At 57.6% G+C, this 14,461-nt stretch overlaps 8 protein-coding genes across 8 annotated transcripts; 3 read left to right on the forward strand and 5 right to left on the reverse strand.

The window, feature by feature from the left end:
* Positions 1–51: 51 nt before the first annotated feature.
* F5Z01DRAFT_735486 (uncharacterized protein) lies at positions 52–1,095 on the reverse strand. Its single transcript, XM_046266771.1, has 3 exons — positions 649–1,095; positions 373–599; positions 52–313 (listed from the first exon to the last, which is right to left on the reverse strand). The coding sequence occupies exons 1-3, from the start codon at positions 1,079–1,081 to the stop codon at positions 248–250; spliced, it is 726 nt and encodes a 241-aa protein (XP_046119456.1). The 5' UTR covers positions 1,082–1,095; the 3' UTR covers positions 52–247.
* A 988-nt stretch (positions 1,096–2,083) lies between these two features.
* On the reverse strand, positions 2,084–2,629 carry F5Z01DRAFT_672844 (acyl-CoA N-acyltransferase; the record flags this gene model as incomplete). Its single annotated transcript, XM_046264862.1, has 1 exon — positions 2,084–2,629. The coding sequence occupies one exon, from the start codon at positions 2,627–2,629 to the stop codon at positions 2,084–2,086; it is 546 nt and encodes a 181-aa protein (XP_046119457.1).
* Positions 2,630–2,821: 192 nt separating this feature from the next.
* Positions 2,822–4,720, reverse strand: F5Z01DRAFT_546570 (uncharacterized protein). The gene is made up of 4 exons (XM_046260572.1): positions 4,189–4,720; positions 3,881–4,134; positions 3,749–3,832; positions 2,822–3,700 (listed from the first exon to the last, which is right to left on the reverse strand). Exons 1-4 carry the CDS (start codon positions 4,627–4,629, stop codon positions 2,914–2,916), a joined length of 1,566 nt encoding a protein of 521 aa, XP_046119458.1. The 5' UTR covers positions 4,630–4,720; the 3' UTR covers positions 2,822–2,913.
* A 1,364-nt stretch (positions 4,721–6,084) lies between these two features.
* On the forward strand, positions 6,085–8,077 carry F5Z01DRAFT_546308 (major facilitator superfamily domain-containing protein). Its single transcript, XM_046260564.1, has 4 exons — positions 6,085–6,485; positions 6,545–6,818; positions 6,867–7,378; positions 7,422–8,077. Exons 1-4 carry the CDS (start codon positions 6,184–6,186, stop codon positions 7,738–7,740), a joined length of 1,407 nt encoding a protein of 468 aa, XP_046119459.1. The 5' UTR covers positions 6,085–6,183; the 3' UTR covers positions 7,741–8,077.
* F5Z01DRAFT_546309 (family 8 carbohydrate esterase) lies at positions 8,078–9,519 on the forward strand. Its single transcript, XM_046260565.1, has one exon. It carries the CDS (start codon positions 8,414–8,416, stop codon positions 9,425–9,427), a length of 1,014 nt encoding a protein of 337 aa, XP_046119460.1. The 5' UTR covers positions 8,078–8,413; the 3' UTR covers positions 9,428–9,519.
* F5Z01DRAFT_546440 (uncharacterized protein) lies at positions 9,519–10,704 on the reverse strand. The gene is made up of 2 exons (XM_046260571.1): positions 10,489–10,704; positions 9,519–10,434 (listed from the first exon to the last, which is right to left on the reverse strand). The coding sequence occupies exons 1-2, from the start codon at positions 10,607–10,609 to the stop codon at positions 9,611–9,613; spliced, it is 945 nt and encodes a 314-aa protein (XP_046119461.1). The 5' UTR covers positions 10,610–10,704; the 3' UTR covers positions 9,519–9,610.
* An 824-nt stretch (positions 10,705–11,528) lies between these two features.
* Positions 11,529–12,974, forward strand: F5Z01DRAFT_546337 (D-isomer specific 2-hydroxyacid dehydrogenase). The gene is made up of 4 exons (XM_046260567.1): positions 11,529–11,960; positions 12,018–12,070; positions 12,140–12,221; positions 12,289–12,974. The coding sequence occupies exons 1-4, from the start codon at positions 11,626–11,628 to the stop codon at positions 12,887–12,889; spliced, it is 1,071 nt and encodes a 356-aa protein (XP_046119462.1). The 5' UTR covers positions 11,529–11,625; the 3' UTR covers positions 12,890–12,974.
* F5Z01DRAFT_546384 (uncharacterized protein) lies at positions 12,733–14,322 on the reverse strand. The gene has a single exon (XM_046260568.1). It carries the CDS (start codon positions 13,887–13,889, stop codon positions 13,059–13,061), a length of 831 nt encoding a protein of 276 aa, XP_046119463.1. The 5' UTR covers positions 13,890–14,322; the 3' UTR covers positions 12,733–13,058.
* Positions 14,323–14,461: the final 139 nt, after the last annotated feature.

Consider the following 14,461-nt stretch of genomic DNA (forward strand, 5'->3'; position numbering starts at 1 on the left):
TACTTGTGTCTCAGTGTGCCTCCGGCGGCGCCTTGCGGCGAGCCTCGCTTCGCTCGCTTCCGTAGTAGGTAGACCCTTGGGAGTCTCATTAGATGTGTCTGATATAGCTGGATATGGATGTGAGTCCTACACAACGGTTGCTATCGAAATACTTCACGAGCTTCAGAAACAAATGCTGTTCTTTGCCGCCCCAACCAACGCCCTAACAATACTGTCCATGCGCCATGCTAATGTCGAAAGCCGGTACCTAACACCCAAGAACCCCCTTTTCGATCATGGACTCGTCACTCTCCTTTCCCCTGAAAAAGCGCCCCTGAGCGTGCATGTTAGTGTATCAGACCAAGAGCCATGGGGAATCTTCGCATCACGTACCGGCCAGTCCCAGCCCGAACTTCTCCCATCGTGCTCAATCTCATCAACCAAACCACTCATCTGCATTGTCCCACCCCGTCTCGTCGACGACGCCACGACAAGCGGCCCGCTCGTCGGTGTCCAGTCTACCGTGATCCACGACACGGGTACGCCCCATGGCGCGAGGGCTGTCCGCATCTCGCTGCACAGATGGACCAGCGCCTCCTTTGTCGAGAACCGGGCGCTCTCTGCGTGCAGGTTAGCATGCTACTGGAAATGGGCAAGTCTCAGACGTACTCATGCACGGCGCGGAGATCATGGCGGCTGACGTGCCGAGACACACGGTCCTCCCACACTTGCGCTCCAGCAGGTCAGCAAAGACCACGACTGCATCCGTTATACTGGCGATTTTGGTCTTGTACGTGCTTGACGACCGCATGGCGTCGAGGAGGGCCAGGGAGCCGCCGAGTCCTGCATCGTTAACGAGGATGTCAATGCCCGAGACGGACGAGGCGATGCGGCGAGCGACTGTCGTGATGGACAGAGACGAGGAGATGTCGAGTGCGAGAACGGTGATCTTGGAGCTCTCTGATAGTGCGGCTGGCACTGCCGCTGTGGATGGCAGTGTCAGATAGACAGTGTGCTGCTGCGCCAGCGATGTCGTCAAGGAGATGAGCAGTAGATGCACCGACGAGCCAAGAATGAGGACCGTCTTGGAAGCCATGGTCATTCGTCACGAAGGAGAGGAGAGATTGAGTATGTTTATTGGACCTGCGAAATTGGATGCGCCAGCGCGAGGCTTCAATCCCAAGGGCGCTGAGCACTTATACCACCCCGACTCACATGAGCACGACCCATCTCCCCTCATTCAGCAGCACGCGTCGAGGAAAACCCAGGGCGTCGTCATAGCTTAGCCCTCTGCACGTCCGTTAAATCGACGCAAAGGCCCCGTGAGGCTTGAGCGAGCACTCGGGCATCATCCTGAGCCCAGGCGGGCTGCCCCGTCCAGCACAGGCCACGGGGCGCAACGCGTTGAGGTCAGATCGTCAGAGACAAAGCCAGGTGCTGTGCTGTGCTGTGCTGTGCTGTCTGTGCGTGAGACTGGGCTTGACCGGTGAATGTCGGGCTGGACTAGTAGTAGACTACTTGTGGCGTAGTAATGAACACAGGTTGATGTGGCCTGTGGGCGGCAGAAAAAGCAACGATCGTTATGCGACCCGATAATGCGGACGGTGCGCGGGCAGCAGGCTGATCATTGCGTCCATTGTTGCCTCTTGTGAGTGTCCCCTGCTTCCTTGTTGTCTCTGACGCTTCACGTGGATATCAGGTGTTGGTTTGGATGAAGTCTATCGGCAATGTTGCTTCTGCTGACTTGATGTCCGGTGCTTACTTATGTTTCCATGTCGAAACAGCTGCTTCGAATAAGCTCCCTGTTTCGGGTAGCAAGGAGCCTCCATGCACGAAGGATGACGGTGTGACAGATGCGAAGTGTGATAGGTCACATCCATCAGTCGCATGGACGTGCCAGGTCACACTGAGATCAAGGCGTGCAGATCGAGGCTGTGGCCGTTGTTGGTTCGTCGCTGTCCATTGAGTTAGGCCTGCATATCCGTAGCATCTCATCGACGAGGAACAAAACCAAACAATGCTCTATTTAGACAAAGATCCTCCCAACGAAGCCCCCAGCCAACGCCATCTACCTCTACTCCAAATTGTATCCAGTACCCTCCCCCTATAGGTCCTTGACCAGCATGCTAAAGTACAAATCATCACGCAGCGCCTTGCCATTCACCAGATGCTCGTAGGGAAACGGCCGCGTCTCCTCCGTCTTGGTGTACCCCCGCCGCACGTACCAGGCAATGAGCTCGTCGCGCGTCCAGATGACCGACATTTCCATCCTCTCGACGCCAAACACCTGCTTCGCGTAGCGCTCCGCCTCGGCGAGCACCTGCCGCCCGATGCCGCCGGCCTGGCGCGTGGGATCCACGGCAAAGAGGCCAAAGTAGGCGAGCTTGCCGTCCGGTCGCTTGAGGAGCTCGCAGCACGAGGCGAGGGCGCCCGTCTCGTCGTGCGCCATGAGGATGACGCCGTTGGGGTCGGCGATCTTGGCGAGCACACCGGCGTGGTCGATGCGCTCGTCGGCGAGGAGGTCGGCCTCGGTCGTCCAGCCGGCGCGTGAGGCGTCGCCGCGGTAGGCGCTGCGGACGAGCGCGAGCACGTTGGACACGTCCGGGTCCGAGGGGGCGGCGATGCGGAAGGTGAGCGGGGTGGCGTGCATCTTTGTGTGTGTCGGGAGATGAGAATTGGTGAGATTTGATGTGTCTCAAGTGAATAGGGATTGTAAGCTGGACGTTCACTGAGCATCTTATGAAGTTGTGAGGCGAAGGTGAGAAACCCGCAAAATTCGCGGCTCGGCGATATCGGAGGGCGTCGCGACAGGCAAAAGGCGTACTTGACATGAGGGACAACTTGTCCTCTCAAGCTACCGACCACCACTCTGCTTCATTTCACATAGTCAATCATCCAGCGAGGAGAGATCAAGTGGATTAAGCTATAGATGGGCTAATTCACCGCGTCCTCCCCCGACAAGCCCGACGCGATCGACATGCGCCTCTCCTTCACAAACTTGGGCCATGTGTTCGTCAGCACCAGATACTTAATATTCGCCTCGGCCTCGTCAAACAGACCCCCGTCGTAGTCAGCAGGTATCGCGCCCCAGTATTGCACCCGCACGCCCTCGCTCCCATCGCTGGGCATTGACCGCGGCGTGTCCCACATGGTCGACGGGTCAGCTCCCTGCTTCTCCCCGTCGATGATCCGGGCGGGTGTCTCGAAGACGGCGTGCAGACGGCGGAATATCGTGGACGGCAGGTTGACCTGGAAATCGGCGCTGGGCGAGATGTAGTCGGTGTAGATGCGCAGCGCGCGGTTGAAATGGCTGTAGACAGCGTCGGTGTTCGTGTTGAGGTCTTCCACGAGCTTCTCGGCTATGTTAAAGGACAAGCGGCGCCCTGCACCAGGCAGCATGTCCCGCCACGAGGCCACCGCCGTCAGAAAGGCAATGTTCTCCCCGGAGAAGTCTCGCAGGGCGGAGAATTGCAGCAGCGGCGTGGGATTGCGCTCGAGGACGTGCTCGAGGGCGCCCATGGAGAGCATGCTGCCCGACGAGGATTTCGAGGAGGAGACGATGGACTTGGTGGTGTCGGATGACTGGTAGTGATCTTCTTCCTTGGGCTCCCATCTTCCAATGTTGGCAATCGTGGCCGACCTCTGCGAGCGGTGGCGCATGGTCTCGTAGCACGGGAGCAGGATCGTGAATATCTCAATGAGCATGATGGACAAGGCGATCCTAGAGGTGTCAGTAACATGCCACAGCGCAGAGAGTGATGGGTCCTACCATTGGGGAGGGATGAAATACTGGTTGACCTTCTCCATCGCTGGGACGTATAGTGCAATGAGCCACATGGGTGTAGCATGTAAACTGCAGAACTGTCAGAAGAGCATCTGCACGTAGACTGTCAGGACTCACCTCGCCAAGCAGCAGCCCATTGTTTGCACCCTCCACCCTTGGGTGTCACGGATATGCCTCGAGCGCCAGAGGATGATGGGCGCCACGATCCAGGCCCAGATACACTGCCAGAAGACGGTTGGCCACCACTCCCAGCCGCGGGCCATGTCGTGCATCCGCTCGTCGTGCGTACTGCCCAGAGCTTGTGTGCCCGGAATGCCCCAGGACGAATGCCACTTGCGAGAAATGATGTACATGAGCACCGTCACGAGGATCTGCCCGTTGTCAGCCACCGCTACCTCCCGAAAGACAACAAAGAGCCAACATACCTGGACCGCGAGTCCGGCACCCACCACGACAAACACTCTGCCCGTGTGATTCAACTTCCCCCACCAACTCTTCTTCGGTTGCTTCCAGGCCGGCTCCTCCGTCAAGAGGCGCTTCTGGTGGGCAGCCACCCACAAGAAGCGCCAGTTGCTGCCGTGGAACAAGCCCATGCCGAGCGGTAGCCACGTCCCCATGATCCAGTACTCGGCGTCCTCGGGCATGACGGGGCCGACCACGTAGCCCAGCTGGACCGACACCCAGTAGCAGTGTAGGAGGGCGCAGGCCGCCATCGAGAGAGGGATGTTTCGCACGCGCAGGAGGGCGCATGTCTTGTGGTGGAGTAAAAGGAAGCCTGCGCAGGAGACGGTGATGCATGTCCATAGTATGACAAGAACAAGATAGAAGACGGACAGATTGTCCATGAAGAGACTGACGGACGCCATCGTAAGGAACGAGAGTGACAGCGCAGGTGGCCAATGTGAAAGAGCGTCGTGAGCCGTTGGAAGAGCGAGGCTTGTGGATTGGCACTGAGGATGGGAAGGACGGCCAGAGGCATACTTATCACAGGTGTCTAAAAAGAAGCGTGCATCTTGTCGGCTGTCAACTCAGGGCTAATGCGTTCTGCATGCATGATTGCATTGGTGGTGGTGTCAACAGACTGAAGTCGTTGACGCTTACGCAGGGCCGGCTGTCGTCGAGGCGTCGACGGGACATTTGGTCCAGCAAGTTTCTACTGCTGCTGCTACTGCATACGCCAGGCTCAGCTGGAGAGCGTCAATGCACGGGCGTCGATCTGCCCAGCTCGGGACCTGCATGGATCGGGGACCTGGCGAGCGAGTCCCCTTGGCGATCAGAAGCAACGGTGATCTCCCGTGACGAGTCCATCTCTGGGATCTTCACGACCGGTGAAGGCTTAGCTAGGATGCAAACCAGTGCCAGGTCGACTGTCCGTGGACTTGGACCGACTCGCTACACGTTTAGACGATCTCGCCCTCGAATGCAAAGCAGGCCTCCAAGGGTCCAGTCGTGCACTCATACTGGCGTTGTTGATGCTCGAGGCTAGAGGCTAGAGGCAGTCCGCCTCGAAGCTATCGCCGGCCCGTGGGCCGCAACCACCGCGTCGGGATCTGGCTCGACCCCTGAGGAGCATGATTTGATCTCGGCAATCTCCAGTCCCGCGTCTCGTCGCAGCGCCTCGAGGACATGGCGGCGCAGCGCGATTGGCGAACCGGGCAAGTTGCAATGGTCGGGAAAAGCAACGACGCGCGGGTGTGACAGGCACCAGCCTGCGTCCCTGAAGCTTGTTCGGTGGGATCGCCCAGTTAGCAGATGCGACGAAGATGGTCATTCATGCGGAAGAGGCACGATCGCATGACGAGGCTATTTCCAGTTACTTTTCGATCATTCATCTGCGCGATAGATGAGATCCAATGTGAGATATGATATGTGATCGGCTGAGCGCGATGGCCGTCGGGCATTCGTTCATGCTTCGTTTCATGCGTTGACGTAGGTGTTGTGATTATACAGTATACGAACTTTGAAGGCTGTGGCCAAGAATGCAGTTCTGCTTTCGACTCGTGCTGTCGGAGCGAACGATGCGATGATGATTGATTTGTGGGAGGTTGCAGCCTGCAGGACGTGGATGGATTTCATCAGGATTCAGGCTGCCAGGCCAGGCAGCCACGCTTGCGCTGTACAGTACCTGGTATGGAGTCTATGGACTGAAGCCAATACGAAGGCAATTCTACCATCAGGAACCGCATGTCAACATGCCCCATCACGAACCTGCATGGATTGACCGTCTGCACCGTTCCTTTGGCGATCACGGGGTTGAGACTTTCTCCTGAAAAGGAAACCCGAGCCGTTGACCCTTTCGTTACGTTACACGTCGTCGAGTCTCACGTCTCCCCGCAAACTGGATCTTGAGTCTTGAGCCACATTCCCTCCATCTTGGAGAGAGTGAAACCTTCGATTTATGACACCTCATCTCTATCCGAATGAACATGGCCACTACGCCGGCGCAAACTCAGACCCTGGAGTCCCATGCGCTCTCAAGCCCAGCGACATGGACGCTGCAGCCCGAGCCACGCTCACAATCTGCGCCCGCGGCTCCCACAGAACCCTGCGAGCAGCTCGACGAAAACATTGATTCAAATAGCCTCGATCGAGAGACGCTCCTCAAAGTAGCCAGCGCCAGCTTCTCCTTCTTCTGCGCCGGTGTCAACGATGGCAGCACGGGCGCCATCATCCCCCATGTCATTCGCGACTACAACGTCAACACAGCCATCGTGTCGAGCATGTGAGTATACAAAACCTCTGTACATATCACAAACCGAATTGCCCAGCTCACATCCCCAGCTACGGAGCCACCTTTGCCGGCTGGGTCGTGGCCGCCCTCACCAACACCCACCTTGGCCAGTACCTCGACCTGGGCGCCATGCTCGCCCTCGGTGCGGTCCTGCAGATCCTGGCGCAAGCCCTGCGCGCCTGGATGCCCCCGTTCGGTCTCTACGTGACGACATTCTTCCTCGTCGCCGTGGGCGCAGCGTACAACGACACACACGCCAACACCTTTGTCGCGACCGTCAAGGGTGCGCATCGCTGGCTGGCGGTCATCCACGCCTCATTCATGGTCAGTTGCCAAAGAAACAGCCTTTGAGGATATGACTGACCAGAAAAGGGCGGTTGCCTCGTCGGACCATTCGTGGCCACAGCCGTGGCCTCGGCAGGCGAGCAGCGCACGTGGAATCTCTTCTACATCTTCCCTGTCGGCATCTGTCTCGCCAATCTAGGCTTCATAGCTTGGGCGTTTCGCGACTCATTCACTCTGCATCCGACAAGGCATCTCCCAGGTGGCACGGACATCGAAGGAGAAGAATCTCAGGTGACGCGCGGCAAAGATGCCACGGCCCTCATCAGAGCGGCACTGGGCCGCCCTGCTGTCTGGCTTCTCAGCCTCTTCTACTTCTTCTACATTGGTTCCCAAATTACGTCCAACGGCTGGGTGGTCGAATACTTGGTCGAGGTCCGGGGAGGTGATCTTTCTCGGATGGGCTATGTTCCTGCGGGTTTCAATGGCGGATGTCTGCTGGGCAGACTGTTGCTCGCCGAACCGACACATCGCCTAGGCGAGAGGAGGATGGTCTTTATTTACTGCGTGCTGGCTGTCGGCTTGCAGATCTTGTTCTGGATGTACGTCTCATGTCCGCTCCGTTGACGAAGCTAACGGTCCCAGGGTTCCCAACATTATTGCTGCGTCTGTCGCTATCTCCTTTGTCGGCTTCTTCACTGGACCGCTCTTTGCGACGGGGATCAACGTGGGCACGAAACTGTTCCCACCAGAGTTACACTCGACTGCCCTCGCTTTCGTGTTTGTGTTTGCCCAGATGGGCGGCTCGTTCTTCCCCGTCATCACAGGTGTCATCGCCTCGAGCAAGGGGGTTGGTACTCTGCAGCCCATTCTGGTGGCCATCCTGGCGTGCACGGGCATCAGCTGGCTGCTCGTCCCCAGCGCCAAGAGGCAAGGAAACGAGGCGGCCTTGCACGAGGAATGAGAAGTCGACTTCTCGCTGTGATCGCTTTGCTAGTCTGGGCCTCGAGTATGGCGATAGTAGACTGGTTCCGGCATGCTTCTTCTCTCTAGCAATGCCTTGCAGACCAGGACCAAGTCTATACTCAAGCAGGACGCCAGCCATGTCACCCATATGTCGCTTGGTGACCTCCCGCAGAGCGTGCGAGATGTGCGTTTCACATAAACGACCAGCCTTGGGATTGGCAGCACATAATCAAACATAAGTATTAAGCATATTCTTCTCAGTCTTCAAGCATCACCCCCGCAACTTCACTCCACGTTGAGTGCCACATCGGCAGAATCAAACGCACAATCCACCACTCACTTCATCGAGGCACCACGGAAGATACTGCAGATTGGCCCGATCGGGTCAGAGGGCGTCTCGGCAGTTGGTTCCATCAGGGAGGAGGTGCCGCGTCCAAGAAATGATTTTCCGGGGTAGATCAACCTCACCAGCCAAATTCCACCAATCGGTGCGTCGTCGCCAGGAAACTCACATGTCCCTCGCGGCATACGTCTAGGGGCATCAAGCACCTTCACAGATAATATGTCCTTCCCAGAGAGGTTCTGCAGAATGTACAAGTACATAAACCTGTCCAGAGGGCAGACACATCCTCCCTGACCATGCCTGACCACCCCATCCCAAAACATCCACAATGAGATCCCTCTTCACCGTCACGGCCCTCGCCACAACCGCGCTCGCCGCCTCCCGCACCTCCGCACCAGACGACTGCCTCACCGTCTCTGCCGACGGCACAGGCGACCACACCACCGTCCAGGCCGCCGTCGACGCCCTGTCCGCGGACGACCCCGACCCGCAGTGCATCTTCATCGCCCCAGGCACCTACACCGAGCAGGTCCTCGTCTCAGACCGCGCCGCCGCCCGGTTCACCATCTACGGCCACACCGAGGATGACACCTCGTTCGCCGGCAACACCGTCACCATCACCTACCATCTCTCCCAGGCCGACGGTCTGAACAATGACGGGACGGCCACCCTGCGCGTCAAGGCGCCCAACTTTCGCCTCTACAACGTGCACGTCGCCAATACATACGGCGAGGGCTCGCAGGCTGTTGCGCTCAGCGCCTACAGCGATGCAGGCTTCTACGGGTCCATGTTCACTGGATTCCAGGACACCGTGCTCGCCAACGAGGGCACGCAGATCTACCTCGACACCCAGATCCTCGGGGCCACCGACTTTATCTTTGGCCAGAGGGCCGTCGCCTGGTTTGAGCGCGTCGACATTCGCGTCGTCGAAAAGTCCCTTGGGTACATCACCGCCAACGGTCGTGACAGTCCCGACGGCGCGTCCTACTATGTCTTTGACCAGTCGACCATCTCGGCCGCCGAAGGGGACAATGTCCCGGCTGGTGCGTACTACCTTGGCCGTCCGTGGCGTGAGTACTCTCGTGTCGTGTTTCAGAACACGGAGATGAGTGAGGTGATTAACGCGGATGGCTGGCACGACTGGAATGGCGACCCGACGGACAACGTGGAGTACGCCGAGTATGGGAACACCGGACCTGGGGCTGCCGGACCAAGAGTGAGTTGGGCAAGCCAGCTGAGTGCGCCCGTGACCATGAGCGAGGTGCTCGGTGCGTATAAGTGCGCGGGATGGTTCGACGCGAGCTACTACGCAGGGCAAGGGGCAGAGGTTGGCAGTTCATGAGGTGTTGCGATGAAATACATGTATTCACGGAGCTGCGGTTTCTGGTATCACGCTTTGTAATTACAATCGTTCACTAGCCACTAGAGACATGTAGTCCATGCTGATTCCCACAACGCTGATCCGCCCGCTTAAGCTACCGATATGATGCTTCTCACTCCAGCGTCCCACTGTTCACGATTTCCATCAGGTGAGGGTACCCTGGGGATCGAGTGACTCAGGGTCTATGCTGTAAAAGAGTGCTAGAAGATACACCGGATTATCTACCTTGCGAAAGTCGATGTATTCCTTGGCCCGCCAGCCGGCGTCTCTCCCGTTGACGCGGAGCTTCTTCTTGCGTCTTTCCAATACGCTTGGACGGATATCGGGAAGGCCGCATTGTTCCAAGCAGAAGCTCTCGGCCACGATGCCACAGATCATGCCGGCGACGACACCCCTTTCGGCTGCATAGGCAACACTAAACCCCCCAACAAACGCGCTGAAGGAGTACTTTGCATCCACCACGTCGGCCGGTTCATGGTAGGGTGGATACCATCGAGAGACATCCTCCATGCCATAGTACAAGTAACCGTGCTGGCCGCAGGAGACAACCATAGTGGTGCGAGATTCCGTCAAAGCGTCGGCGTGCATCTCCGTCGCAGCCGTCGCAAAATCGGGCAATGCCGCCTCTTGCGTTTGGGGGAGACCGTCGCCTCTCGGGAAAAACTTGACGAGATCCTCCCATTTGATGCAAACGACTTCAACGTGACGGGCAATAAAGTTTTTGAAACGTTCCTTTTGAGCCGTCAAGTCTGCGGCTGGGCCAGGTTGGGGCATGTATTCCCAGACGATGCGAGGAGCCGGTATCGTCTGGTTTGCCAGGTAGCGGCATTTTTCAAAGGCCGCAATCTCAGCCTCCATCTCGTCGAGGGTTTTGGCCATGTGGATGACGCTGGTCTTGAGCAGTTCTGTTGGCCAATGGGCCAGGTCGACGCCTGTAAGATGGATGATGCTGTCCTGCTGTGTCCAGGCTTCCGCGGAATTAGCTCAAGAGTGCTCCTCAGTGCGGTAACGGTCAAACTCACACTTTGAACCAGGCATGCGTTCTCGGATGCCTCTGTTGCAGGGTTGCAGCCGACCAGGATCCTGCGGCGACAGGTGTACCGCAGTGCCATACCAGTCTCGGAGCGAGTCGAAGAATTTCATGGGGAAATCGTTTCCAGGCTGCTAGATGGACGCGATACCACTTCGATCTGGAGGGCCGGGGAGGCCTATGCCGTGGGCAATGGCCGCACCAACTGTAGCTAAGGAGATTGTCAGTCCAGTCCAAACCAGCGTGGTCAGTCGGTGCTCGAACGTACCGTACGTGACAGGCCCCTCAACAAGGGTATCCGACCTTCCAAGCAAGGACATGGAGCTTCTTTTCTCGTTGAGAATGTAGCGGGCATGCGAGATGAAGATATGCGGCTGGTCCTCGGACATTGGCTTGTTGTGTAGCCGCTGGCGCGCAGGGTTGGGCTCTGTGGGAAAGGGTTTCTCAATGTACTCAAGCACAATGGACTTTCCTCTGGCCACCTTGCGATCGAATCGCCCCTTGAGTGTGGCCACGTACCTATCCAGATTTCCATTTTGGTCGGGAAATTGGTCGCCCATGATGCAAGATGGAATGGTGATGACCGTTGAGATGTGCGAGTCGTTGACGAATGTGAGACCAGAACGATGCTTGCAAAGAGGGTACTTGGGAGCGATGGTACTAGAATGCTACAAGTATCTGAGTTGTGGATGAAGAAACAGGATCATGGCGAGGGTTGCAAGCCCAGTAAATATATGGTGCCGGCTTCATGTTTGCGGGAAGGTACAGCTGCGAGAGTCACTGCGACGAGGCAACTGCAGCCTGGCCAAGCCCATGCTCAAACAGGAAGCAGAGAGCAAGCAGCGGATGCACTGGCGAGATGTGGCTGCGAGTGTGGTCGAGCCCTCTACCAAACAAGTCACTGCCCCTGACGGTTGATGGTCAACAGATGTGAAGTCTTATGAAGACGCGATGGCGGAGATAAGCGCCATTGCTGGTCGTCGCTTGTAGGAGAACCGAGTTCCGAGTCCGACAATGTGGAGTATCTCTCTGTCATCCATCGCGATTATTGCCCTCACTTGCTTAACAATGTGAGCTCACCTTCATTGACCTCTCCTGACATCTACTGCAGTGCGGGAAAAACACCATCATGGCCAATCCAACGCTCAAAGGACACAAGCTCCTCGTCCTCAACCCATTTCCAACTCCAGCGTCGTCATTTGACCCCCTCAAGGAGACCTTCCCAGACCTAGCGATCCAGCATGTCGCGGTCGACTTCCACGAGGGCGATGCGCACGCCAAGGTCTCTGACGAGGAATGGAGCAATGTGACCATCCTCATGACGGGCAGCGCGCTGCCCAAGATCGAGAAGGCGCCCAAGCTGCAAGTCGTGCAGCTGCAGAGCGCGGGGTCGAACCATGTTCATGAGAAGCCCTTGTACAAGGAGACAGATGTCACATTCTGTACCGCGAATGGCGTCCATGGGTGAGTCGACGCCACTCATATTGGATGCGAATCCGCGGCTGAACAGGCACAAACAAGCCCCCAGATTGCCGAGTGGGTGATTGCCACGTTCCTGGCGCACCAACATCACAGTGAGTTGCATCATCCAGGGGCTTGCTAGCAAGGCCAGGTTCGCTAATCAATCGTCCTTCATCTATCAGTTCCTGCCTATCTCGAGACGCAAAAACAAGCCAGATGGGCGCGACAAGCAGAAATGCCGGATGATGCTGTAGGCAAACGCATGTAAGTCCTCCCCACATCGTCGACACCAGACAGACACCCTGAAGAGGAAGAAGCTGACGATGAAAAGAGGCATCCTGGGCTACGGAGCCATTGGTCGCCAGACAGCGCGCGTCGCCCAGGCCATGGGCATGGACGTCCACGCGTACACGCTTCACCCCAAGGACACACCCGAGGCGCGTCGTGACGCCACGTACGTGCCCGAGGGTCTGGGTGATCCCGAGGGCCTGCTGCCCAGAAAGTGGTTCTCTGGCACGACCAAGGAAGACCTGCACGCCTTCCTAGGCTCCGATCTTGATCTCCTCGTCATCGCGGTCCCGCTGACGCCCGTCACGAGGCACCTCATCGGAGAGGAGGAGTTTGCCATTCTGGGCAAGAAAAGGACCTTTGTGTCTAACATTGCGCGAGGGCCCGTCATCAAGACGGACGACCTGGTCGAGGCGCTCAACAGCGGGACCATCCGTGGTGCCGCGCTGGACGTGACGGACCCAGAGCCTTTGACTGATGGGCATCCCTTGTGGAGTGCCAAGAACGTGATCATCACGCCGCACATCAGCGGCATGTCGTCCAAGTTGGCGGAGCGTGTCTTGGGCGTGCTGCGACAGAACCTGACGAATCTCAGCCAGGGCGCTGACCTGGTCAACAGGGTGAACCGAAAGGAGGGTTACTGAGTGGAGGGGGTGGTGGTCAAGAAGGAGGGTCTCCAGATCACAAAGCTTTGGCGCAAGCCAATCCAACTATAGACTGTTTGATTTGTAAGGTAAACAAAAGACAATATAGAAATCATGCCAACAACTCCCGCTCAGTCAAAACCATGGAACATACAAAACAGCAAACCCTCTACGCCTGGGCGGCCGGAGCCACGCTCTTCTCGCGATGCAGGAAGCCCAAGGGCTTGCGCAGGAGATAGCCCCCAAAGCTCGGTATCACCAGCAACCCAACCTGTGCTACAAAGAGCCAGACCGAGACCCAGTCTGTCGGGGACGTAATGTCGTTGCGACGGATGATCAGCTCGACCCAGAGGATGAGCGGCCAGACAAAGACGAGCATGAGCACACTGCCCGGGATGGCGAGATACTTGTAGTTAGAGATGGCCTTGAGGCCGGCGAGAAGCGAGTTGGGTTTATGCTCGCCGCCTTTGTCGGCCAGCTCGCGCCGTATGGTGTGCATGTACATCGGAATACTGAGGGCGAGTATGACACAGGCAAAGATCAGCATGGTGTCAAAGATCTGCCACACCAACGTGAACTTGTGCCAGCCCGGCGACAGCGTCCGCCACCCAAAGAAGAAGAACTCATACTCCCCGTAGCCGGCTGTCTGGCAGTCCCGCCACGCGATCCACGCGGCGACGGTGTTGAGGACCATGACACCCGCGGAGCCGAGGGCAAGCAGCACGCCCGCTGGTAGGTTGCCCGCCGCCGCGCCGGCGAGGTAGGTGAAGGCGTAGATCATGTTGAAGTGGACGGGCAGCAGCGAGAGCGCGTGGAGCTGGCGGTCCTGGATGGCGAAGTACCAGACAAACTGGTTGTACCAGTTGTAGGCGAGGAAGCCTAGGTTGGTGGTGCCGTGGCTGCTCCATCCCGAGAGGAAGTGGGCGGGGGACAGGACGAGGCTCGTGTAGAGGAGGCCGCGGTTGAGGACGCTGAAGCCCTGGACGACTTCGTGGGACATGTTGCTGGTTCTTGTGGAAGTGCGCGTGGTGGATGAGTGGCTCCGTACAGGGTCACCCTCATGGGCGCTCGTCTCTGTCTATATATCCGCTTGGCAAAGCTTTGAGGACTGAACGTGGGATTGCTCCGCCTCGAGCTGCTGTCAGCCGCACAGAGAAGCACGATGGTCGGGCGTTTCACCTACCGGGGTTGGGCTCAGCTGCTGCAGGGCTGGGGCCTAGACGCGGGCTGTGCCGGCATGGCGGGCCTTGGTCGATCCCAATCGTGGGCTTTAGCTGTTGGCGTGACTTCAAGTGTAGCAAATGCGAGGCCTCGATTCCATGTTTTGTCGACGTTGTGTGCAAAAAGCATGGCGCGCTGGGGGAGGGCGCCACGTAAAGGATGCCAACGAGGGAAATCATCCAGCCCTCCGTCAAGGCGTATTTGTAAGGAGCATTTGTAAGGCGCATTCCCATCCAGATCAGGCATCTGGATTCTGATTCTGAATCTGGAGACAGCGAAGGATCTCAAGGTCCACTGACTGGGGTCCTCCCAGAGACTGGACAGTCTGGACTTTATTACATGTCCACATGG

This window comes from Emericellopsis atlantica (genome assembly GCF_019669845.1).
Source record: "Emericellopsis atlantica unplaced genomic scaffold F5Z01scaffold_9, whole genome shotgun sequence".
NCBI classification, from domain to species: domain Eukaryota; kingdom Fungi; phylum Ascomycota; class Sordariomycetes; order Hypocreales; family Bionectriaceae; genus Emericellopsis; species Emericellopsis atlantica.

Bases quoted from the DNA above. Each gene is read 5' to 3' on its own strand.
- F5Z01DRAFT_546570 (XM_046260572.1), bottom strand. From the start codon at position 4,629: ATGGCGTCCGTCAGTCTCTTCATGGACAATCTGTCCGTCTTCTATCTT. The intron at 3,833-3,880 runs GTGAGTCCTGAC...ACAGTTCTGCAG, and splicing joins ATGGGCTGCTGCTTGGCGAG to TTTACATGCTACACCCATGT. The intron at 3,701-3,748 runs GTAGGACCCATC...TGACACCTCTAG, and splicing joins TATTTCATCCCTCCCCAATG to GATCGCCTTGTCCATCATGC.
- F5Z01DRAFT_546384 (XM_046260568.1), bottom strand. From the start codon at position 13,889: ATGTCCCACGAAGTCGTCCAGGGCTTCAGCGTCCTCAACCGCGGCCTC.
- F5Z01DRAFT_546309 (XM_046260565.1), top strand. From the start codon at position 8,414: ATGAGATCCCTCTTCACCGTCACGGCCCTCGCCACAACCGCGCTCGCC.
- F5Z01DRAFT_735486 (XM_046266771.1), bottom strand. From the start codon at position 1,081: ATGACCATGGCTTCCAAGACGGTCCTCATTCTTGGCTCGTCGGTGCAT. The intron at 600-648 runs GTACGTCTGAGA...ACCTGCACGCAG, and splicing joins GATCTCCGCGCCGTGCATGA to AGAGCGCCCGGTTCTCGACA. The intron at 314-372 runs GTACGTGATGCG...ATGCACGCTCAG, and splicing joins GTTCGGGCTGGGACTGGCCG to GGGCGCTTTTTCAGGGGAAA.
- F5Z01DRAFT_546337 (XM_046260567.1), top strand. From the start codon at position 11,626: ATGGCCAATCCAACGCTCAAAGGACACAAGCTCCTCGTCCTCAACCCA. The intron at 11,961-12,017 runs GTGAGTCGACGC...GGCACAAACAAG, and splicing joins ACCGCGAATGGCGTCCATGG to CCCCCAGATTGCCGAGTGGG. The intron at 12,222-12,288 runs GTAAGTCCTCCC...GACGATGAAAAG, and splicing joins GATGCTGTAGGCAAACGCAT to AGGCATCCTGGGCTACGGAG.
- F5Z01DRAFT_546440 (XM_046260571.1), bottom strand. From the start codon at position 10,609: ATGAAATTCTTCGACTCGCTCCGAGACTGGTATGGCACTGCGGTACAC. The intron at 10,435-10,488 runs GTGAGTTTGACC...ATTCCGCGGAAG, and splicing joins ACGCATGCCTGGTTCAAAGT to CCTGGACACAGCAGGACAGC.
- F5Z01DRAFT_546308 (XM_046260564.1), top strand. From the start codon at position 6,184: ATGAACATGGCCACTACGCCGGCGCAAACTCAGACCCTGGAGTCCCAT. The intron at 6,819-6,866 runs GTCAGTTGCCAA...TGACCAGAAAAG, and splicing joins TCATCCACGCCTCATTCATG to GGCGGTTGCCTCGTCGGACC. The intron at 7,379-7,421 runs GTACGTCTCATG...TAACGGTCCCAG, and splicing joins TTGCAGATCTTGTTCTGGAT to GGTTCCCAACATTATTGCTG.